General features: G+C 45.2%; 1 protein-coding gene and 1 pseudogene across 1 annotated transcript; one reads left to right on the top strand and one right to left on the bottom strand.

Annotated features, from left to right (window-relative positions):
• Nucleotides 1-429: 429 nt before the first annotated feature.
• Nucleotides 430-23770, top strand: LOC142443494 (uncharacterized). The gene is made up of 4 exons (XM_075544842.1): nucleotides 430-566; nucleotides 14471-14597; nucleotides 17040-17217; nucleotides 17531-23770. Exons 1-4 carry the CDS (start codon nucleotides 564-566, stop codon nucleotides 19212-19214), a joined length of 1992 nt encoding a protein of 663 aa, XP_075400957.1. The 5' UTR covers nucleotides 430-563; the 3' UTR covers nucleotides 19215-23770.
• Nucleotides 1031-7170, bottom strand: LOC142442406 (protein max pseudogene; annotated as a pseudogene).
• Nucleotides 23771-24307: the final 537 nt, after the last annotated feature.

Here is a 24307-nt window from a genome sequence, read left to right as displayed (position 1 = left end):
GACTATGTTCTTCCTGAATCTAACCATCCAGCCTTGCAGGTGGGGAGGAAAGATGGTTATTCAAGGAGGCAGTTCTGAGAACTGTCCATCAGCTTCCTTCCTGGTAGTGCAGGGAGAAGCTTTGAGGCCCTGCCAACCTGTCGTCGACCCAACACTGGGCACCTACGGCTGTTCGGGGCAGGGTGGGTTTGCTCCTCCGAAAACGCTTTTACCTTTCATGGTGTTCACCTAGTGCTCAAAGGTCAGGAGACGCCATAAGATGCCTATTCCGGCAGCACAAGGGTTAAAAGCGCAGCGCCCGGGGGCGGGGCTAAGACGAAAGCCCGCCTCTGAAGGTAGGCTGCAGCCCGATTCCCAGAAGCGGTCACGAGCATCGTCCAATCAGCATCGCCGAGGGCGGGACCACTAACCCTGTCCAATCAGGAGTCGGGGCGGGAGGCCGGTTCTTAAACCTGCTCTGAGGTGTCCGCTGGGCGCCTCCTGGGTTTGCAAAGGTCCCGTCCGCGTTCTTCCGCGGGTCCTGTCCCCGCCGAGAGGACCCCGTCCACCCGGCGAAGCCCGGCATGGTGAGCGCGGGCGGGGGACGAGGAGGGCGAGGGCGGCCGTTGGAGCCCGCCGGCAGCGTCCGCGCGCCCAGCCCGCCGGGAGAGCGCTCTGCGAGCGGCGCCGCGCCGAACCCAGCCGCGCTCTCCTCACGGTCCGCGCGGTCGGGGCGCTGAGGGCGCGCGCGGGCCCGGGCAAGGGGCGCGCCGAGGGAACAACCGCTCCTCCGCGTCCGCAGGGTCTCCTCACGCGGGACGGACGAAGTCAGGACTGTTTGTGAGGGAAAGGTGTTCACTCGGAGGGGAGGGCACCGCGACTGAGGACAGACAGACGCGCAGACAGCGCCCACTGGACAACCTAAGAGTGTCACCGGCCGCCAGGGACGAGGGTCCGCGGGTTGGAGAGGTGGTGGCGGGCGCCTGCGCGACCTTCAGTCACCAGACAAGGCTTTTCGCCACTGGGGCCCCAAGAAAAACACTCCGGGCCGTCAAGTGGCTTCGACCCTGCGACGCTGCAGGACGTAGGAGAACTGCCCCGGGGGTCCTGCCTGAGTCCGTCCGTCCGTCCTCACGGGCTCCGAAAGCCTCAGGTGTCTCCTGCGCGTGCAGCGGCGGGGGTTCGAATGGCTGACCTTGCGGTTAGCCCGGCGCCTCATCCGCAGCGCCACCAGGGCCGTAAACAGAGCAGCATCTTGTCCCTGAGGAACAGCGTCGCGGGGACGCGGTGGGGCCGGGGACACGGTCGTGCTGCGGGACCTTCAAACCAGCCCTTCTCTGCGGGCGCCACCTTCCCTCTGCCTCAGACAGCCTTCCCCAGATGGCCCCAGACCGCGACCGACCGCGACCCCTGCAGGGTCTCCCTCTCTCTCTTACACGCACGCATGCGCGCGCGGTTCTTGCATCCGGCGTGTTTGCATAGGAGGCCACTCAAGTGTTCTTAAGAGTGGACGTGGTAACAAAGGTTTAACCAAAATGGAGTCTGAACAAAATGGGGTCGGATTGATGTCAGCCATCTTTGTTGAGCTAAGGTTCTCAGGGTCTCCTGCAGGAGGAGTGGGCGGTGCTCTGGGGGTGACCCCCCTCTCCCCTCCTAAGCAAACTCCGGGACCGAGGGCGCGGCCTGGCAGCAGTCCCAGACAGTCAGGGTGTTTTCACTGGGAAGTTTAGCCATCCGCTTTTGTCTCTCTGGAACTACAGGGAGGCCATCCGGAGGTTCCTGCCTGCTTTGGGGACTGTGGGGGTGGCTGGCATCTGGGCGGTGTATTGGGAACGTTCTTGAAGTCAACTTTCCTGAAGCAAGTCCCTCAGGTTAGCCCTCTCGGGTTTACGCCCTAAGAAGGGAAATGAGTAATCTCCCAGGTTACTTTTGCTCTGCTGGGCGGTGTCTGGTGTCCGAGGCTCCTTAGGTCAGCAGTGTGCAGTGGTTTTGCGTACCCCTGGGGCTCAGATTCCTTTGCAGATTTTGCTGAAGGTTCCTTTAAATTTTACCTGGCGCGTCCTTGTTGTTCGTTTTACTTTCCTTTTCCTGGTCCTTTGACTCCCCGTTTGGGGCTGACTTTGTGTTGCTCTGGGGACTAGTCGGGAGCCATGTGCAGAATGTCCTTCAATTGGAATTGGATTGGGGGGCGGGGGGAGGGGGTTGTGTCCCGCCGCGGGGGCAGTGGTAAGAGCACAGGTAGGTGCACACCTGAAGTGAATTGGTTGGAGAAGTGGATTGTCAGGGTTCATAGGCCTCACCTTCACTCTCCCGTGTAAGCCGCGGAGCTTGTGACTTTGGTTCTTCCAAGAACTTCTTCATACTGGTTCCTGCCCCACATTGCCTCGGAGTGTGGCCCAAGCAAGCAGTTTTTGAAAATATTTTTGTCACAGATTTTAGGGAACATTCTGGGCCGCTACATTTTGTCCTCCCTCCGTGGTTTGCCCGAGAATGCGTTGGATGAACTCCTTATTGAGATCCCACGCCGATTGATTGCTGTTAGGGTTTTGTATGGCAGTGCACATGGTCAATTTCCTGTTTGTCTGTGGCGGCAGTTCCATTAATGGGCACTCTCAAAACTATCTAGAAGATCGAACAGAGTTATGTTTACTTGAAGTACACGTAGCCAAGGGAAGGGTAATAATTTCCAGAGGTGCATTTACAAAAAAGTGGGAGCCCCTTTCAGGTCTCTGAAGCCATACAGAGTCTGAAAACAAGTAGAGAGACAGACGTGTATGAGGGTGAGTGCTGGCCTGCTAACCAATGGTTGGGGTTCCAACCATTATTGGGACCCGAAACCATTAGACTTAGCTGATGTCTTCTCTAGTGGACGCAAGGAACCTGAGTGGGTCAGATTTGAAGTACCTGGGGCTGGTTTGGATGGAATCACCTTGGGGAAACAGCAGTGACCTGGGAGGGGACGGGCGGAGGGAGTTGTTTTTAAGGAAGCAGACTCGTGTTAGTTGCACAACATGATTAATATAATGGATGTAGCTAAATTGTACACAGGAAAAATGTGAAACTATGATGTAATTTTGGAAGTTAAAAAATAAGGGGGAGGAACAAACTAATAGGAGTCAATACCAAGGGTCCACATAGAAAGAAAATGTTTTGGAAATGGTGACAACATATGTACAAATGTGCTTGTTACAATTGATGTATGGGTTATGATAAGAGGTGTAAGAGCCCCAATAAAATGCCTTGTTAGAAACACATAACTAAATGAAAAGAGTGGAATCTGTGCCATAGAAAGTCCTAGCTAGCCTCTGTCCTGGAGGACAGGACAAGCTAAAAGTGGAAACTGCAGACAGCGGGGTGAGCGGTCTTTGAGGCATGAGACTGCAGGTGACTCACCTGGCATAGGAAGCAAAGGACTGAGGGAGGGGACTCCAAGCTGAGCCCAACCTTGAGCCTGCAAAGGAGGTCCCTGAGTGGTCTTCTGGGAGCATCCCCTCTGCAGCCTGTCCCCGACCCAACAGTGGGGGAGAGCCTGCTGTGGGTGTGCTTGGGCGCAGCCCCCTCTGTGGGCTGTAACTTGTTGCTTTGTAATTTCCACTATGAGTAAGGAGCGCTAGGGCAATAGCGGGTAATGAACTGCTAACTGGAAGGTGGGCATTCACACCCACCAGCAGGTCAGTGGGAGAAAGATAAGGGATTTTGCTCCTGTCAAGGTGTGCAGCCTCTGAAAAACCCAACCTAGTGCTAGTAAGGGATCCGAATGTTTCCATGCTCTGCATGCTGTTGCCAGGAGGGACGATCCCTGGAAGAACATCATCTTGGTAGAGGCGCTGCGACACTGAGGGAAGCTTTCAACCAGATGGACTGATACAGTGGCTGCCACAAGGGCTCAAGCTTAGGAACAGTGGGGGCGAAGGAGCAGGACTGGGCAGTGTTTCCTTCTGTTGTGCTGAGGGTCGCTCGGGTTTGGAACTGACTCAGTGGCATCCACCACCACCATAGGTCAGAACTGATGGGATGGCACTGTGCTGGGTGTTTGAGAGTGAGAGTTGAGGTGAGTCCGAACTAACCTGATGCCAGTGAGCAGAGTGTGAGGTGGGGATTCAGAGAGTCATTTGTAGTTTGAGGACGTTTGCAAAGGTCAGACTTGCAGGGAGACTCCGTTTAGTCTGACTCTTGTTGACCTATCAAAGGGTGTTGATTCACTGGTCCCTAGTTTGGGGTGAGGTTCTGTTCAGACAACACGCTGTAAGTCTGTCCTGGTAAGTCATGATATAGCAAAGGAAACAGAAAAACAACCTGTGAATGTGATTTCAAAATAAAACAAAGACTTATTATGGGTTTCCAGGATGATTGCAATTGGGAACTTCATGGCACACGGAAAAGGAGTGAAGCCAGAGTGTAAGACAAAATATCCACCCAGCACGTCGACAAGGCACAGGGCCTATCATGCTTAGAAGGTGGAGACAAGCTGCCTCACCCTGAGTCAGTGAGGGCACTAAAGATGCTGACAGCTGGATCTGCAGACGGTGACAGGACAGTGTCGGTATAGAGCTTGTTCTGAAATCGGCCAGCCAACAGGATTGCTAGATCGTGAACCTCTTGGAGAATGTGCAGTGCAGGCGTTTCTAAAGGAGGTTCGTCTGAGTGCTATTTTCACATGGCAAAAAAGACAAGTTGAAAATAACTGTTTGTGTGGTTAAGTGCCTTGGAGTTGGTTCTTTGCCTGTGCTCAGCAGAATGAAACACAGTCTGGTCCTGTGCCGTCCTCACAGTTGCTGTGCCTGAGCCTTTGATGCAGCCATTGTGTCAATCTGTCTTGTCCAAGGTCTTCCTCTTTTTCTCTGACCTTCCACTTTATCAAGCATGATGTCCTCCGGGGACCGGTCTCCTGACAGTATGTCCAAGTGTGTAAGATGAAGTCTTGTCATCAAAGGCCTCTAAGTAGCGCTGCGGCCATGCTTCTCCTGAGTCTGGCTTGTTTGTCCTTTTGTCGGTCCCTTCCACTGTAATGGTTCTGTACAGCAGCATATTTTCTGAGAACTTCCTGTGTAAGGGAGTGGTTTCAGGTAACGGTTTGTGCCTGAATCCCCTCTGGGAGCAAACTAGGGTATTCTGCATCTGTGTGTTTATAGAGGGAAGATTTCCTTTGTTTGCAGAAGTAAATATGGAATTCAATTCCAAACCCTAAATTGGTCATTTTTTTGTGGGTGCTTAGACCAGCTATCCCGCATCAAGCTGAGTCTGAAATAAGGCTTGCAGGTGAAAGGAAAAGAACGAGATATAAAAAGCATGGGATTGTGAGGACAACAGTCTGATGGACATGGTTTTTATACAAGGGAATGATTACAAAGTAAACATTAAAGCACTAATTTTAAAAAACATATCTATGTAAACATTACTTAAGTAGGCACACTGTCTAAACACTTGAATAATAACAGCACTATATTCGAAGATAAGCACAATGACATGTAGGGTTCCAGAGAATCTTTTTTTTTGAAGGATAAAATAAGTTTTTATTTATAGTCTTATAGTAAAGGGGGAGCCTTAACTTGCAAGACAATTCTTTCACAGTATGTACAACATACTTTTTATTTCCATGGAATGGAATCAAACACGGACTGAGACTACAGAGTATACACTAGAAATCAGAGAATGCTGGGAACGGAGGAGGGGACAAAGAAATGAGGCTGGAACATGAAGCCCTTCCAGGGACCTGGTGACTGCAGCCAGAGCCAGGACTGGGCCACTGAATGGAGCTGGGCTCCAGTGAGGGAGGGGGGAGGTGGGGTCTGGGAATTGGGAGGGGCCGCGCTGCCGGAGTTTAGTACCAGGTAAATGGCTCTTGGTATTTACATACAAAACCAGTTGGCTCTATTTCTTAGAAGTGCACAGGGAAGGAAAGCAAGATTTGATCCATAATTTATGAAGCTGTTGCTTTATAATGCCGACATCATCAGAAATAGGGACAATTCATTCAGATTCAAATTTCAGTAGCAGGTAATAAATATCAAAACATCATCACTGGCTCTCAATACAAAACCTCTGCCCTTGCCCCAGCCTTCCCCTCGCGGCCCCACTCTGGGGGGTGATGAGAGAGCACAGGCTCTCATCAGCCAAAGATGCAGGGGTTCAACATGCCAAAGACTCAGCTGCAAACCTGTCCCCAGGTTCCCTGTAAACCATAGCTTCTCTGAGGATCTGGTCTTTCAGTAAGGATGATAAATAACTTTTGGGGGTGGGGTGGGGAGGGGGCAGTCCCTAAAAAGGATTAGGGAGAGGGATAATTCTGATTATTCCAAACTGATCATCTTCGTAAAGTGGAGCAGTTCACAGATTCACCAAGTCTTATCAAATAGAGGTGACTGTGGACGGGAGGCTAGGCCTGGGAGGATAGGAGTCCTCCAGGCGCTGGTGCCAGCAGGGCTGGAGGAGCTGGTGGGGCAGTGAGGACACCATGTGCTCAAGAGGTCCGGCTGGTCGTCTGTCTTCCACAGAAAAAGCTGCCAAGTTGGGGTGTTTTGGTTTAAAAATTCCTGGTGGGAACAGGGAATCCCTGAAGGGAAAACACTGGGGGGTGGGGAGTGGAAATGGAGAATGAGAGCTGTTGTCCAAGAGCTTCTATGTAAAAAAAAAAATGGTAAGAAAAATAAAGTCTCTTAGAGGGGTCTAACAATGAACTGAGAGGATGAGACAGCGGAAGAGAGAGTTTTATTGCTGGCCTGCCCCGCTGTGCTAAGCTGGCCTCCATCCAGAGTTTCTTCCTGCTTTGGGGCTCTTCGGGCTCCGACTCCGAGCTGGAGTCCGAGCCCCCATCGAAGGCAGAGATGGTGCTGCCCTTGGCGTTGTTATAGAGGCTGTTGTCTGAGGAGGGGTAGTTGGCCTGCAGTTGGGCACTCGACCTCGCTTTCTCCAGTGCACAGACTTGCTGCTCCAGGAGAGCATTCTGCCACTTGAGGTCGTCTATGTCTTGTTGGTGTGTGTGGTTTTTCCTTCGCATATACTGATATACTCTGGCTTTGTCTAGGATCTGGGCCCGCGATGCCTGTTGCTTCTCTCCTGGAGTGATGGGATGGAATCCCGCAAACTGTGAAAACTGTCTTTGATGTGGCCCCTACATTTTCGCTCCAGTGCATTATGATGAGCCTGTTTGTCAGCAGCTCTCTCCACCTCCATGTCATCGTTATCACACATTTCCTTCCGCCCAGGGAGCTGCAGGGAGCAGCCACTGCAGCAGCAGCAGCAGCAGCAGCAGCAGCAGCAGCAGCAGCAGCAGCGGGGAAGGGGGGAGGGGAGGGGGAAGTCACAGACAACAAGCTACGTCCTCACACACTCACTCACTCACTCACTCACACACACAACACGGGCGAGATCCACCTCCTCACTGCAGCACCAAATCAAGGGTGCATGCACGCCCTCCAGAGAATCTTAAAGTGGTCATAAATAACTGAGTTATCTCACAATGCTTTTAGCTGTAAGGGAAACAGGCACAGGAGACTAATTAGTCACCCATTAATAAACACCAAGACCAACAGACCTCCTACAATTTTTCTTAGACCAGGTGCTTCCTTTAAAATGGTCTTGATAAGTTGAATACCTCCTAACTGGCCTCCTCCCCATTATTGTTGGTTTTATTATTCATATCTTAATAAAGCCTATCTGCTTTTCTTTGAGGGGTTGACATTACGAATAACTTCACAGATATATGTATCTGTCCCTTATTATTGCTAGATGCTATCAAGTCCAACTCCTTCTGCCTCAGTGGGATCCCAGGCACCACAGACTGAAACAAGCATTCCCTGTGTTTGAGCCAGCTGCCACACCCACTGTGTGAATCCATCTCATACCCACATACATGTTGTTAGGTGCTGTTGAGTCTGCTCTGACTCAGGCACACTATGCACAACAGAGAGGAACACACCGGTTCCTGTGCCATCCTCATGCTGTGAAGTGTGAGCCGCTGTTAAAGTCACTGAGTCAATCCATCTCATCAATAATCTTCCTCTCTTTTGCTGCCCCTCTACTGTACCAGACATGATGACCTTCTCTGGGGACTGATCTCTCCTGATCACATGTCCGAACACATGAGAAGCCTCACCCTCCTTGCCTCTCAGGAGCATTCTGACCATCCTTCTTCCAAGACAATCTGTGTCCTCTTTGGGCAGTCCAGGGTATTTTCAACATGTTTTGCCAGCACCGTCATTGAGAGACATCGATTATTCATTGCATTTACTACATGTATACTTTACAAGAAACAAAGAAATCACAAGTCATGAAAATTTCCTGTGGGTGAAGTGGAGTTGGATGACGTTGGCATTTGGCCCGTTGAAGTAATGTGTCCCCCTGGTGGACACTTGTGGATCATCTGGATGAAGTCTGGGGGTGCTGAGGGTGGTGTTTCTACACAGAAACTTGCTGAGTTGTCTGTACACTGCTTTTCTGTTGTTCTTCCTTTATTGCTACAACAAGGAGCCCCGGTGGCGTAGTGGGGACATATCTGTCAGTTTACCGCAAGGGCAGTAGTTGGCAATGACCAGCCGCTCTTTGGGAGAAAAGAGGAGAACGTCCACTCCCGTAAAGAACTACACTCTCGGAAACCCACAGGGGCAGTTCTCGCCTGTCCTTCGGGGTGGCTATGAGGCAGCAATGAGTTTTGAGCATCTCTGCCTCCCAGGTCTTCCCTCCACATTAGCACAAGCCACCAGCACTGAAATCCCCGTTCCTCCCCCTACCCTCATGGTATCACTACTCCCATTATTGTTCCTGAACTTATCTGGGATTCTGTATGTAGATAGCTCTTATCTGTACCAGTGTGCATGCCCCAGTCCAGCCGGATGTGTAAGGTAGAACAGGCTCATGATCATGTTTAGGAGGGAAGGAAACATGAAAGAATTAGAGAAATATTGCGTGTGTCATAGCTGCTATGCTGCACCCTGACTGGTTCCTTTTTGGGACCCTCTGTGAGTGTATCTGCAATGGACAATGTAACTCTTTATGGGAATAGAAAGCCCCATTTTTTTTCTTGGGAAAGCGGATGGTTTTGAACTGCTGACCTTGCATCTTGCAGCCCCAGGGGTAACCATGCATCACCAGGGCTCAACTGACTCTCCTAGAAAGGCTAAAATTCACCCTTATGTGAACAATGCCATTCTTCAAAAGTTCCAGGTCTATGTCATTTTGAACCAAATATGCAATTACGATGTTTTAAAATTGAACTGAGACATCTCTGACCCCCGGACCCTGGGTAAATGTTGGACTACTGCCTGCTAGTCTCAAGGTTGGTGTTTCAAGCCCATCAGCAGCTCCTAGGGAGAAAGATGAGGCTGTCCCCTCCCATATGGATCTACAGCCTCAGGAACCCTTTGTAGGGTTGCCATGAGTCAGGATCAACTAGATGGAGGTGGTATGGCAAGGGTTGGTGCAATAAGTCCCTCTTTAGAAAAATCTTTAATTATAGGCTGAAGCTGTACCACAACTATGCCTCTCCTCCGGAGGCTCTTTATCTGACATTTTACACTTAGGACAATGGTAAAAGATTTATCCTACTATTTTACTAATGGCATATGCCTGGCAGTTAACAAGTGCTGGAAGAAAGGAATGCTGGCTGTGATGGGGAAGGTCGTGTGCCAACTGGTGGAGGCCATGATTCTTAGTGACTTGGCAGTTTTGTAATGAAGTGCTTTCCCATCTGATCCATGATGCGGTTATCCTCCAGTTTCCATGCAATAACCTGCTCTCGGGAACCTAATCTTGTAGAGAAGAGGAGTGGATGTCCTGCTTAGTAGGATTGTGCCATGTGTACGATCCACATTGGTGGAGGGGATTTGCCTGGAGTTGCTTAGGGACTCGGGCACAGTCACTGATGCAAACAAACTGCTAAGACGGTTGAGACTGTAACAGACAAAGGTAGGAGGCATTGTCAAGGTAGTGTTCTCTGGGGAGGAGATGACTTTATATAATTCCATTGCTTGCTGGGGAAAATGTTATAAAAGGCTGGTGAGTTCTTTGCTTAATGGCATACCTTAGAGGACTAGGGGTGGCCTCTGGGGGCCTTTTGAACTTGACAAAAAATAGTCCAACTGATAAGGGTTTCAGGAAGAAGTTGGCATTAAGCAGTGGACCGGAAAGTGTAGAGTAAGTGAACCATCATTGTCTCCAGGCTTATTTTCCTTAGCATCTGCTTTTGTAGTGTTTGATGCCCTTTAAAATATCTTAAGAAGATGGAAAAAATTAAAAAGAGCTGAAACACACACACACACACACATACACAATCTTAAAAAACATTTTACTGAGCATCTGGTCAGAGCTTACTAACCTGATCATATTTACAGTCTCCTCCAGCTCATCTTTTACAATCCTGTCCGTGTACCGTCGTCCTTATCCTGTTCCTGTTCCTCCTCTTGTCTAATGTTCCCAATGTTCTCCGTGGGGAAAGGGGGACGCTTAACTGGTTGATTATTCCAGCATGGTGAGTGCCATTCCCGATCTGAAGGGCAAGGGCAATAGTCAAGGGGTTCCCACCGGTCTCTATACTGTCAGCCTGGTTTCCAATGTTTGTAAGTTGTTTTCTAGACTTTTCTCCCAGTCCACACAGGATTTTCTATTGTGATCCTTCTTCTCAGAGCGCTTGGTTCTGGTAGACAGGCACCGTCTACTTCTGGTTGTGCAGTTGTAGAGACTGATGTGTGGCCACGAGACTAATTATTTCCTGTGTCTTTGATTCTTCATCGCTCTTCTTTCCTCTGGATGAGGGGAGCCAATAGTTAACACCTGCAACACCTGGTCGCGAAGTCAGTCCCTACTCACCAAATTTGCATGTAGAACATGGTCTTTGTGAACTATGCTGACTTGATGTCCCCTGAGGTTATGATCCAGATTTCCCAGGCCCAGTGAGTTCTTTTAAAAATGCCTGTAGGGTTTAAGCAGCAGTCCCGCCTTGGGATCTGATGTAGGTGGGATTAGTATTTTTTTTGAATTTATAGATTTTTTTTTATTATCCCTAAAGCTTTCTTCTAACTGATTCTCTTTATTTCATGATGTGGCATTCTCCACTGTTCTTCTAGAGCAGTGGTTCTCAAACTTCCTGATGCCCCCACCCTATGATACAGATTCTCAAGTTGTGGTGACACCCCCCCCCATAAAATTATTTTGGTTGCTACTTCATTACTGTAATGCTGCTACTGTTATGAACCAGACGACCCCTATGAAAGGATCATTCGACACTCAAGATCCTCGACCCTCAGGTTGAGAGCCGCTGTTCTAAAGGGATTAACTGGTTAAGGCTTTTTCTTCTCTATTGAAATATCCTTTGGTTCCATTAGGGTTAAATCGTTATCAACTATCATCAAATTGATTCCTACTTACAGTGTTCTCTCTAGACCAGAATAGGATTGCCCCTTTGGTTTTCTATGACTTTAAATCTTTCTAGGAACAGACAGCCTCATCAGACCTCATATGGGTCTGAACTGCTGACCATACAGTTAGCAGCTCAATACATAACCTACTGTGACACCAGGGAAACTCCCGCTCGGGTCCGACCCTTCAATGAAGTTTGCACTGCCCTCTAATTTTGGCATTTAGTTACGGATGTCCTGGGCCCTGTTGGTGTGGGGTAGTGGCCTGAGTAGCACCGTGGGTTAAACACTAGCTGGCTAGCCAGGAAGTCATTGGTTCAAGAACATTAGCCACTCTGAGGTAGACACATAGGCAATTTGCTTCTGTAATGTTAAGATGGCCTCTGAAATCGAATGGAGCAGTTCTCCTCTTGTCCAGGAGGGTCTATGAATATGAATCCACTGAATGGCAGTGGGTTTGGGTACCGGCTGTTCTGTTCTCCAAGAGCTAACTGTTCTTTTCCTACCATGTGTCACATGTTGCCAGTCCCAGGACCCTGGCCTGTGCTTCCGTTAGCATGGGCATGGCCCAGGGAGGAGACTGTCTCTGACTCTGCTGCGTCTGAGGGAGCAGACCTGGCTCTGTGATTCTGCTGCATTCAGAGACTTATTCAAATAGAGCAGCAGTGAAAATGTGCCTTGTGTTTGCGATGTCTGGACATTGCTGCTCCAGTTGTTGATGTCTGAGAAGAAATACAGTATCTTAGCAAACTGAATACCTGTGCCAGCATTTTTTAAATTGTGAATTGGGTGAAGGTTTATAGAACAAATTATAATGTTTATTTGGACGTGAAAACAGAATTAAAGACCCAATTAACGAAGTTTTAGAAGCAGGCTTTATTGAGAAGCTTGGGGGTGGATTCAGCAACTCAGGGTATTGAGTTATTGAAGCTGCGCCGTGGGACATTTTGCTGTGTTTTTATACCCCCTGTTGGTAGGCACAGCTGGGGAGGGGGCATGCTTACAGAAGGGTTCTAAAAAGGGGAAACAGTCATTAAACTTTTTCTGGGAATTTGGTAGGAGTTGTGGAAACAAGCTGAGCAAGCATCCTTTTAGTGAGAACATACATTTTGGACATTTGTGGTTTATCAAAGGGAGGGGGAGGTTGGTGAGGGGTAAGTTTCAAGAACTAACATGGAAGCGCCTGAATCAAAATGGAGTTTCTTGTGCCAATGCCATACACAAATTAGTCTTCTTTCCACTGTTACCTGAAAAATTATTTTGTGCAACTTTATCCTGCTCTGGGATCTGCCCAAATATGTAAAAGCAACGACTTTTAATGAAGTGAGTACTCAGAGTGTATTCAGTCTCTGTTTTGGAACTTCACATTTTCAAAGCTTTTACCATCCCAAGTATATTGTATTTCATTGCCTTAATATCTACTTAGGGGCAAAATACTAAGGGCTTGCAACAGAGCAGTAAGGAGAGCAAAGCAATGAAGTTCCTGGGGAATATGAGAAGTAGGCTTTGGGGCAGTCTGTGGCACCCCATCCGACTGGACTAGAAAATACTCTTAAAGGTCATCAGACAGACCTGGAACTATTTATAGGACTTCTTGTGCTTGTTGTTTTATTTTGTTTGGTTGCTTTGTTTTGCTGTCTTGTGTTTCTGCTTATTACTGTCACTGCATTTCTATCTAGGTAAGACAGGAGAGATAAAAAAGCAGGAGGAGAAAATAATAGGAACGTTTGGGAGTGGGGCATGTCCCAGGAGAAAGGGAGGCAGGGTAGTGGAAGTGGGTGTTAACAAATCCAGGAACGAGGAAATGACTGTGATTTAAAATCCAGGGTGTAGGGTGTTCGGTAGGGCTTGATCTAGGGGAATGTGACGAGAGTAATTACTGAAACCCGAATTAAAGCCGGACATGTGAGTGGGACAAGAGGAAAGTAAAAGGAAATAGAGGAACGAACCAGGAGGCAAATGGGAAATTACAGAGGTCTAAATACTGGCATGTACATATGTAAATAGATCTATTTCCCTATATATAAAAACATGTACGTATATTCCTTAAGTATTAAGGTAGCAGACAGACATTGGGCCTCTACTCAAGTACTCCCTCAATGCAAGAACACTTTGTTCTAAGAAGCTGGCATTCCGTGATGCTCACCTTCCCAGCACAACTGCTGAGGCCAAAATGGGTGCATAAGCAAATGTGAAGAAAGGTGATTGTGCCCAGCTGGGTCTTCAAGATAAACAAATGGCCATCTAGCTCAGAAGTACAAAAGTCCACATGGAAGAAGCACCCCAGCCTATGCTATCATGAGGTGTCGATGCCATCAGGCATCAAAGAACCAGAACAAAAAGATCAGGTCAGTGTGAATGAGAGGGAGTACAGAATGGAAACATGAAGCTCATCTGTAGACAATTGTACTTCCCCTTACTGAAGCGTGACAGGAAGGGATAGCCAGTCAGCGTGTAGTACAGCACCATTAAAACCAATACAGCACCAATAAAACACACAACTTTCTTCCAGTTCTTTAATGCTTAACCCTCTCAACAATCATAACCCCAGTTGTACCCTACATATCTTACCCTAGACCTGAGCACGTATGTGGGTGCACATAAGAGCTGTAAACACAGGTAATTCAGGACAGATGACCCCTTCGGACCAATAATGAGAGTAGCCATACTAGAAGAGGAAGGGTACAGTGAGAGGAGAAAGGGGACCTGATCAGAATGTTCGACTTATAACACCCTCCCAGGAAGGCGAACAAAAGAAAAGTGGGTGGAGGGTGACTGATACCAGTCAGTATAAGACATGAAAGAATAATAATTTATAAATTGTCAAGGGTTCATGACCAAGGGAATGGGGGGGTGTGTGAAATGAGGAGCCAATACCAAGTGGTCAAATAGAAAGAAAATGTTTCGAAAATGATGATGGCAACAAATGTGATCCACACAGTGAATGGATGTTGGATTGTGATCAGAGTTGTACGAACCCCTCAATTAAATGATTAAAAAAATAACAGTTCCCGCCCAAAGGGGGCTAGGTGCCTGTGGTTCAGAATTCTGTGACTTGAGCTAAGCCTCTCATACTGGCTGCCTCACTCTTCCTCCCGCACACGCGATACCTTACTGAAGCAATATGCGCTATCTTTTAGGGCTCGGTGGTCTTTGAGGATGTTACTCTGAACTTCACTCGAGAAGAGTGGGCTTTGCTGAGCGCTACTCAGAGGAATCTCTACAAAGATGTCATGCTGGAAACCTTCTCGATCTTGGAATCAGTCGGTGAGGATCACATCGTTTATTCATTTAGTCTTTTGTGGAACAAATGTATCTTCCATGATTTGGGCTGTGATAAAGCAATGTGTTAGAGGAAGACCTGGCCTATTTCCCATGAAATGGTTTTATATTAAACTGACTTTTGAATTCTCTTGACTATAAAAGCTCCCGAATTTCTTTTTAACATTTTAATAGGGGCTCATACAACTCTTATCACAATCCATACATATACATACATCAATTGTATAAAGCACATCTGTACATTCTTTGCCCTAATCATTTTTTTAAAAACATTTTATTAGGGGCTCATACAATTCTTATCAGATCCATACACATGCATACATCAATTGTATAAAGCACATCTGTATATTCTTTGCCCTAATCATTTTCAAAGCATTTGATCTCCACTTAAGACCTTTGCATTATGTCCTCTTTTTTTCCCCTCCCTCTCTGCTCCCCCCTCCCTCATGAGCCCTTGATAATTTATAGATTATTATTTTGTCTTATCTTGCCCTGTCCGGCATCTCCCTTCACCCCCTTCTCTGTTGTCCATCCCCCAGGGAGGAGGTCACATGTAGATCCATCCTTGTAATCGGTTCCCCCTTTCCAGCCCACTCACCCTCTACTCTCCCGGTATAGCCCCTCACACCCTGGTCCTGAAGGTATCCACCCTGGATTCCCTGTGTCTCCGGCTCCTATCTGCACCAGTGTACAACCTCTGCTCTATCCAGACTTGCAAGGTAGAATTCGGTTCATGGTAGTTGGGGGGGCGAAGCTCCCAAAATTTAAGCATCAACTCTGGAGCACAAAGGAATTTGTGGCTTTGAGCCCTGTGAGAGTTGTGCACTAATGCAATATGAACACTGACACTTTTTCTTTTTTTGCTGCAGTTGAACCTCCTCATATCCCCCTTCAGCTCCCACTCGATTGAAAGTGCTAGGCCATTTCCTGGAAATATTTTGTTGCCCTTCATAGTCCTGCCCAAACATAAGCTTTATCACATTAACACAATAGCAGCTGTGCAGTTCTCTGCCTTCTCCCAGTGGGGCTGGGCACAATGGAAAGAGGCATCTGGGACTCCAGGAAGGCAAGACTCTTTAGGATACAGAGGGTTTTTAATACTGAGAGCATACTTAGATATAGAATTACCAAAATCAATTCATCTTTGAGAAGGATGATGTTAACTTTGGGGATTTGGGCTCTCAGAGATGTCTAGCAAAATGTACTTTGCCATTTATCTTTTTCTTCCTTTCCACTTTTCATTCATTCTCATATTTTCCTTGTGAAAGAAGACTTTTTAAAAACTAGCATTGGGCCATGTCAGTTGCTCTATTACTCCCAAAATTCTTTTATGTTAAAATCCTATTTATATAAACATCAGATTCTAATCTTTAGGAACTATATCTTGGTAGATAGCATCTGTGTGTGGGTGTTTCGAACTGCTAATGTTCTTGGATTCTAAAGGACTAGATGGTTAGATCCTTCGAAGAACATACTGGTACTCTATTTCTTAAAAAAAAAACAAGCATTTTTAGGGATCTGAGGACCACTATCCCAAGGGACTCCAAAGTCACTTGTAACAACACAGTTCGTAGGGACAGTGGTGAGCAGGACCTAAAGTCTAAATGTTTGTGAGCAGTCATATAAGGTGCAATGATTGGTCTCTCCAATCCAAAGATACAAGAAAATACAAAGATACATGAAAACAATTGGTATAGTGAATCAGGCAACATGAGTGGCCACAACCTGAGGCCTGAACATACTGCTCACCTACTATTAAAGTCTTGCATAGAATGAGAAGATGTGGAACACATCTCAAAATCATAAAGGAGCCAGACTTGTGTGTTCGAGACTGCTGGTATGGAATATCCAAGACTTTGGCCCTCTGTCACCCTTCATGTCTGGAACAGACCTTGCTTCCATGGTTCAATGTTTATCCAAATTGTAGGTCTGTAAAAAAAAACCCAACAATACTAGTGAGGTACACACACCATAAAATAGAAAACCATTTAGCTCAAAGGACAGTATTTACCTGAGGACAAAGTTCAGAAGGGCTAGAAAAGTAGGAGTGAAAACAGACTCAAAGATTCCTTGTGAAGTTTCATTATCAGCATCATGATGAGATGAAATAAAATGTACATGGATTTTGAAATGTCAAACTGATGATTTGTTTGGTAAAACCTTGTGTAATTCACAATAAGAAGTTTAGTTTTACATCCACCCTATGGCTGACAGTTCCATATCAAAATGGGGTCAGATCTACAGCAGAGGACTTCTTTGTGAACGGACTGCCGTGTGGATCCTTTCCGCAAAGCCCCCAGTCTCCCTTTGCTTACCTGTTCCGCATTACTTGAAAAAGTTGTTTAGCGTTCTGCCTCAGTATATGAAAAGGAATCCAAAAAGGCCTTTTCTCTTCCACAAATTATATTGTAGTATCCATTTTTACAGATAACCGTGTTCAGACTGACACCAGTGGATCAAATCCCCAGCACGACGTTTTGGGGAATGAAATCTCTGATGAGAAAATAAAAAGTTTCCTAAGTTATACTTCCTCGTTTGATTTGGAAAGTAAAGAAAAAATGCAGTATGTTCAAGATCATCGTGACATTCAGAAGCAGGATTCGAGGTGAGTAATATCTCCTTACCCAGTATATACTATCTAGAAGAGAGAGAGAACGTGAAGCCTTACTAAATGACGTGCTCACAATGTTCACAAGACTAGTTTCATACATATGATGTAGACCTGCAGGGTCTGAACTATGTGTGAGATACAAGTAGTGCTCGGGAAACCCATAAGAAACCGTGTTTGGGTAATTACTTTAATCAAGGCCTCAGTCAAGTTTTCTTGTTATTTCACTTTGAGACAGCACATAAAATATACCCGTACACTGCCAATGGTAACAATGTGGTCATACTAATCACTTCCTTCTTAATTTTAGGGGATGTGAGAGTGGTCACGGAGATCAGGAGAGCCCTGCGTGTGAAGTATGTGGGAAAACTTTTATGCATTCCTCATCTCTTAAGCTCCATTTAAGACAACACAGTCAAGAGAAACTCTATAAATGTAAGGAATGTGGGAAATCCTTTGGTTGCTATTCCTCCCTTCGTGGACATGAGAAAACACATGGTGAACAGGAAACTTATGAATGTAAGCAATGTGGCCAGAAGTTCATCTGTTCCAAGTCCTTTGAAAGACATGTGAAAGTGCACAGTGAAGAGAAACCAAATGAATGTAAGCAGTGTGGCAAGGTCTTCGCTTGTCCAAAATATTTGCAAAAGCATGTGAAAGTGCACAATGCAGAGAAACCTTATGAATGTCGAAAATGTGGGAAGACCTTCAGGTCTCCCTCACACCTTGAAAGCCATATAAGATCTCACACTGGTGAGAAACCCTGTGAATGTAAACAATGTGGAAAAGCATTCAGTAAACCCAGCTCTTTAAAAGCACATATGGAAAAACACTGTGATGAGAAGTCCTATGAATGTAAGCAATGTGGGAAAATGTTTACGTTTTCCTCTTCCCTGAAACTACACTTAGAACGTCATAGGGTAAAGAAACCGTATGAATGTAAGGAATGTGGGAGAGCATTCACGTTTCGCACATACCTTGAATGCCATATGAGATCTCACACTGGTGAAAAACCCTGTGAATGTCAACAATGTGGAAAAACATACCGTTGGCCCATGTCCTTAAAAAGACATATGGAAACACACTCCGATAAGTCCTATAAATGTAACCAATGTGGGGAAATGTTTATGCATTCCCACAAGCTTAAAGTCCACTTAAGAGGGCACAGTGGAGAGAAACCTTATGCATGTAAGGAATGTGGGAGAGCTTTCAGTTCTCCCACACACTTACGAGAGCATATGAGAATGCATGCTGGAGAACCCTTTGAATGTAAGGAATGTGGGAAAGAATTCAGTTCTCCTGAAGACTTACGAGAACATACGAGAATGCACACTAGAGGGGCCTATGAGTGTCAGGAATGTGGGAAATCCTTCAGTTATTCCTCTTCCTTACGAGACCATATGAGAAAGCACACTGGAGAGACCTTTGAATGTAAGGAATGTGGGAAAAGGTTATGTTCTCCTGCATACTTACGAGAGCATATGAGAATCCACACTGGAGAGAAACCCTATGAGTGTAAGTACTGTAAGAGAACCTTCGCTTTTCACTCATCCTTTAGAATGCATGAGAAAATGCACACTGGAGAGAAACCCTATAAATGTACGCAGTGTGATAAAGCCTTTACTTGTGTCTCTCGCCTTTATACACACAAGGAAACACACAATGAACAGAAACCTTACGAATGCCAGCACTGTGGCAAAGGTTTCAGATGTCCCAAATACTTCAAGCAACATGTCAACATGCACAGTGGGGAAAAACCCTATGAATGTAAGGAATGTGGGAAAGTCTACAGTATGCCTGCAAACCTTCGGCAACATATGATAACACACAGTGGCAAGAGACCTTATGAATGTCAACAATGTGGGAAAAACTTTATTTGGCCTACCTCTCTGCGATTACATATGCAGTCACGTCACGCTCTGATGACAAGTCCTGTGAATGTACAGAATGTTGGAAAGCCTATAAGTGACCCAAATCCTTTAAACGACATATGAAAGAACACATTGTAGGAAATCTTTAAGGCTACAAGGCATGTTGAAAAGGCGCCTTTCACCCTACAAGCCTTGTAAAACACTCTGTAAGAAACCTTTTTTTTTAATGTAAAGGATGTGGCAAGACCTTCAGGTATGGCTGTTTTTATGTTGTATCCACAAAAGTACCAAGAAGTTACTTCACAGCCTTTATAGACACCTCACCCTTCTTATAAATCACTTCTGTAATAATTTGAAGTTTGTTTCTAGTATAAGCATCTGAGATGATATCATATGCCCTTGGGTATTATCCCTGAAGAATGGACTGAGAATTTACTTCCAAAAAACTCAACCAGTAAAATGTCTACAGAGTTAATGTCTACAGAGTTCTACTCTAACACGTGTGGATCTCTCTGAGCCAGAGTCAACTCAGGAACAGTGGGTTTGAGTTTTATGCAACCTTTCAGGTGTACCTCCTATTTCGTTATATAAAGCTTTGTTGTGCCTATGTATAAAACTTACCTTGTTTACAGTATCTCTTTGATCTAGGATTTTGTTTTTGTATGAACAACGTTGTATTTTATATGAACAACTTATTTGTATTGTGTGCTCTCGTGTTGAAGAGGTTCCCAGCACAGGCACCCCAGGTCTAAGGCGACATGCGTGCGGCACTCTTGACGCTTATTTGTTGGTGATCTTAGAATTCTCTTCCTGTCTCTGGGATGGCTCATTGTAAGTATAGTGAGTGGCCAAGCGGGCTAATCCACCAGGGTGGGCTGGTACATGCCCTATTTTCATGGTCCCACCTCCACAATAGTACCATGTCATTTTTCCCATTAGTATCAAACTATCCAATTACTGTAGTAGTCCACAAGCAGCTCGTTTACACAGATTTGTTTATTCTCTTGGCTCTCCATGGTATTTTCAAAATTCACTAGGACCATAATTGAAATGCATTATTTTTGGGGGGAGGGTGGTCTTCATTCTTGCATATCCAACTTTCACATATGAAGCATTTACAAATGTTATGGCTTGCGTCTGGCAGAAAACACTCTGAGAAACCCTATTAATGTAAAGAATGTGGGAAGCCTACAAGTGTCCTCTATCTAAAGGATACATGAAAAATCACAGAAATACTTTAAGGCTACAAGGCACATTGAAAAGCCTTCTTTCACCCTAAATGCCTTGTAAAATAGGTGTTGCTTACTTGTTATATGACTAAAAATTACTAAGAAGTTATTGGCTTTATAATCCCTTTAACCTCCATATAAATTATTTCTGTAATATTTTATAGTTTGTTTTGCTTATAAGCATCTGAGATAATATTCCTATATTCTTGGATAATACCTCTGAATAATGTTTTACCAATTAACTTCCCAAAAAGTCAACCATTAAAATATCTATAGAGTTCTATTCTAACACATGTGGAACTCTGAGCCAGCATCAACTCAGGAATAATGGCGTTGGTTTTCATCCAACCTTTCAGGGGTATCGCATATTTTGTTATATAGAGCTTCAATTGTACATATGGTAACACGTTGTTTAAATTAGAGTATCTTTTGAATGCAGAATTTTTTTAAATGACTAACACTGTGTTTTATATGAAAAGTTAATCTCTAAAATGTACTCTTACATAGAGGTACTTGTCACAGGGACCCCGCTCCAAAGCATGTGCATGCGGCACTCCGGAAGCTTTTTTCTTGATGATATATTCTCTTTTGCCTCTGGATGGTTCATTTTACACATAGTGAATGGCATAGCAGGCTAATCCATCAGTTTAGGGTTGTACACCTGCTTTTCATGGTCCTGCCTTAACAAGAGCACCGTATTGTTTATTTGCTTTATTATCAAACTGTCCAAACCTTGTCGTAGTCTAGAAACACCCCATTTATGTAGTTTAATCCATTCATTAAGGAGGCCTGGTAGCAGTGGGGAATACATATTAGAACACCAAACACAAAGTTGTTAGTGGAGATAAATAATGCTGTCTGCGTGCATAAATTTTCTCAGAAGAGGAGCTGGTGCCAAGGGTTCAAGTAGGAAGCAAATGTTTTAAGAAAGAGCACAACAAATGTGCTTGGCACAGTGGAAGGATATCTGGATTGTGATAAGAGTTGTACGAGCCCTCAATAAAATGATTAAAACATTTTTTTCCCTCAGATGCTATGTAGTGCATGCAATATGTATTTGAAGGTTTTTTTTTTTTTTTTTGGGTCACGGCAGGTGTGTTCCTGCAGTAGTATTGCAATTTCTTTATTTGGTCCTGACAAATTTAACACTCCCCAATTTGGGAAAGCCTTTGTTCCCTGACACAGTATTGACTAAGCCTTTTTTCTGTTATTTCAAGGATTTAAATAAGCACACGAAAATATAGATAGTAGCTTGTGGGAGTTCTCTTACAATTGAGCCTCCTAAATGTTTGATTACTTTCACTTTTACATGTGATTAGTGGGTAATTATTTCTGCTTATACGTGACTCAATGCAATTAGTTCTGTATCTTACGAAACTCTTATGTACTGTTACATACTTATGTGGTTTGTGTGTCATTACTGAGCCATTACGTTAACACATCCTATTCTGATAATGGACTGTTAATCCATCCTTGTAACTGTTTATTTTTGTAAATTTACTATAAAGATGGTAAGTGCTACACACACCTTTTTGATATTTTTGTTTTTGCAACATTTTTATAGCTACCATCTTTAAAAACAACTTATATTGATTGCTAAGAGTGAAATTTAAAATTTTTTGTCCTCTAGGCAAAGAACATCAGAAACACACCTTCTATATACATAATTGACAATTCCTCTTTGATAAATTTTCTTTCGTACACATGAGTGTCTCTGGATTTGTTTCTCTAATCAAGCCAGCATAGCACATTATGGTGACATGGGATTGGGGTACTAGAGAAAAACATCATGAAGATGGAGAGTGGAGGCTTATTTGACTTCTGCCTTAAGGTAGTTCTCCTTTGGCTAGCTGGTCAAATATGCCCAATACAGGGTGTTTTTGTGTGTTTTTTTGGCTCATACAGTTTATTGGCATGTTTTCTGACAAGGACATGGGAAGTTAAAAGTTTTGATTATTTTCTTTGTTTATTCATGGCTGAAATGGTGAAATGTGATGTGAGTCTTGAGCTAAGGGGGACAAAACCACCCCTTGAATGTCTCAGAGACCATTCTGCTTAGTGAAAATGGCTGACAGAAGGCCCAGCCCTGACTTGATATAGTCATAGGCCTAAGGCTATATTTCATACCAATGAAATAGTTTAGGTAAGCAGGGAACTTGACTGTTTTGAGTATTGGATTTAGGATCTAGGTTTATATTGTTTTTTTTCTATTATTGTTAGAGAAATTGAGAAATGATTGGGAAGTAAAAATAGAGTTTATAAGCCTGCTTGCCTTCAGCCTTTAAACTGAATCTTTAAATGGATGTAAGGACACACCTGCAAAGAAGGCTCTGAAAAGATAAGGGCCACCCGTAGTCTTGAGTGTCAGGATATTGAAACTTAAAGACTTACTTAGGTGGCTGTTGACAGACTGAAGAAGAAAAAGAAGGAACCCTTTGGCTTTCTAAATTTTGAACTAGTAGTTTTTGCCGGAAACTGGAAAAATCTGGAGCCATGAATAAACTGCTTTAGGACTGAGTGATACAGGGAACCCGTGGTCAGCTTGAAATACTTGCTAGGTGAACTTAGTGCAAGTGGGAGAAATGCAACAAAAAGATGGGTTGAGTGGCCACTGACACCCATGGTTCTGGTTCTCAGGGACTGGAAGAGATGAGAGCGGATGGCTGGTCTGAAGTTCATGATGTAGCCCAAGGGGGCTCTTGTTGAGAATTTGTAATGGGGCCCATGATCAAAAGGCAAAGTGGCCCATGGGCACCCTGGTGAGGCTAAGTGAGGTGGCTCACATTGGCCAGAACCCAACCAGATGAACAGTTTTTTGATCCTTTGAATTTACATATTACTGCTGGTTTTATGGATGGCTTCCCCTGATTTGATTTGGCTAATATCTAGATGTGGACTCACAAGGTTCCAACTGGAATGAAGATTCTTCAGAGCACTGGGTTCATGTAAGAGGACAGTATAGAAGCCCAGGTGGCGACGAAGCATGGTAGTAGGGCAGGAGGAAAGTCAAGGGAGATGGAGGAAAGAGCTAGGAGTCAAAGGGCATTCATAGAGGTCTAGACAAAGACATGTACATGCAAATATATATAGGATGGGGAAATAGATCTATGTGTCTATATTTATAGGTCAAGTATTAAGGTGGCGGAAGGACCTTGGGCCTCTACTGAAACACTCCCTCAATGCATGAATACCTTTTTATTAAATTGGAACTCTATGATGCTCACTCTCCCGACACAACGGCTGGAGCCAAAGTGGGTGAACAAGTAAATGTGGTGAAGAAAGCTGATGGTGCCCGGCTATCAAAAGAGATAGTGACTGGGGTCTTAAAGGCTTGAAGATAAACAAGCGGCCATCTAGCTCAGAAGCAACAATGTCCACATGGAAGAACACACCAGCCTGTGTGATCGAGTGGTCCCAAAGGGATCAGTTACCAGGCATCAAAGAACAAAAAATCATATCATTGACTGCACACCTCCATGATAGGATCGCTGAAGACAAATGGGTGCATAAGCAAATGTGGTGAAGAAAGCTGATGGTGCCCGGCTATCAAAAGAGATAGTGTCTGGGGTCTTAAAGGCTTGAAGGTGAACAAGCGGCCATCTAGCTCAGAAGCAAATAAGCCCACATGGAAGAAGCACACCGGCCAGTGCGATCACGAGGTGCCAAGGGACCAGGTATAAGGCATCATGCAAAAAAAAAACGATATAAGTGTGTGTATGTATGTGTATATGTATATATACCATATTAAATGAAGGGGGAAGTGCAGAGTGAAGGCCCAAGTGTCGGCCAATGGAGATCCCCTCGTAGTGGGGTTTAGGAGAGGAGATGGGTTAATTAGGGTGTGAGGTAGTACCGATGAACACAGCTTTCCCCCAGATCCTGGATGCTTCCTCCCCCTAACTACCATGATCCGAATTCTACCTTGCAGGGCTGGATAGGGCAGAGGCTGTACACTGGTACATGAGGGCTGGAGGTACAGGGAATCCA

The sequence above is a fragment of the Tenrec ecaudatus genome, chromosome 1 (genome assembly GCF_050624435.1).
Source record: "Tenrec ecaudatus isolate mTenEca1 chromosome 1, mTenEca1.hap1, whole genome shotgun sequence".
Classification (NCBI taxonomy): Eukaryota; Metazoa; Chordata; class Mammalia; order Afrosoricida; family Tenrecidae; genus Tenrec; species Tenrec ecaudatus.
This window is presented reverse-complemented; position numbering and strand designations above follow the sequence as displayed.

What these genes read in the sequence shown, in the direction of transcription:
- LOC142443494 (XM_075544842.1), top strand. An exon ending in CTCGATCTTGGAATCAGTCG is followed by an intron (nt 14,598 to 17,039) that starts GTGAGGATCACA and finishes CCATTTTTACAG; the next exon opens with ATAACCGTGTTCAGACTGAC. An exon ending in ATTCAGAAGCAGGATTCGAG is followed by an intron (nt 17,218 to 17,530) that starts GTGAGTAATATC and finishes TCTTAATTTTAG; the next exon opens with GGGATGTGAGAGTGGTCACG.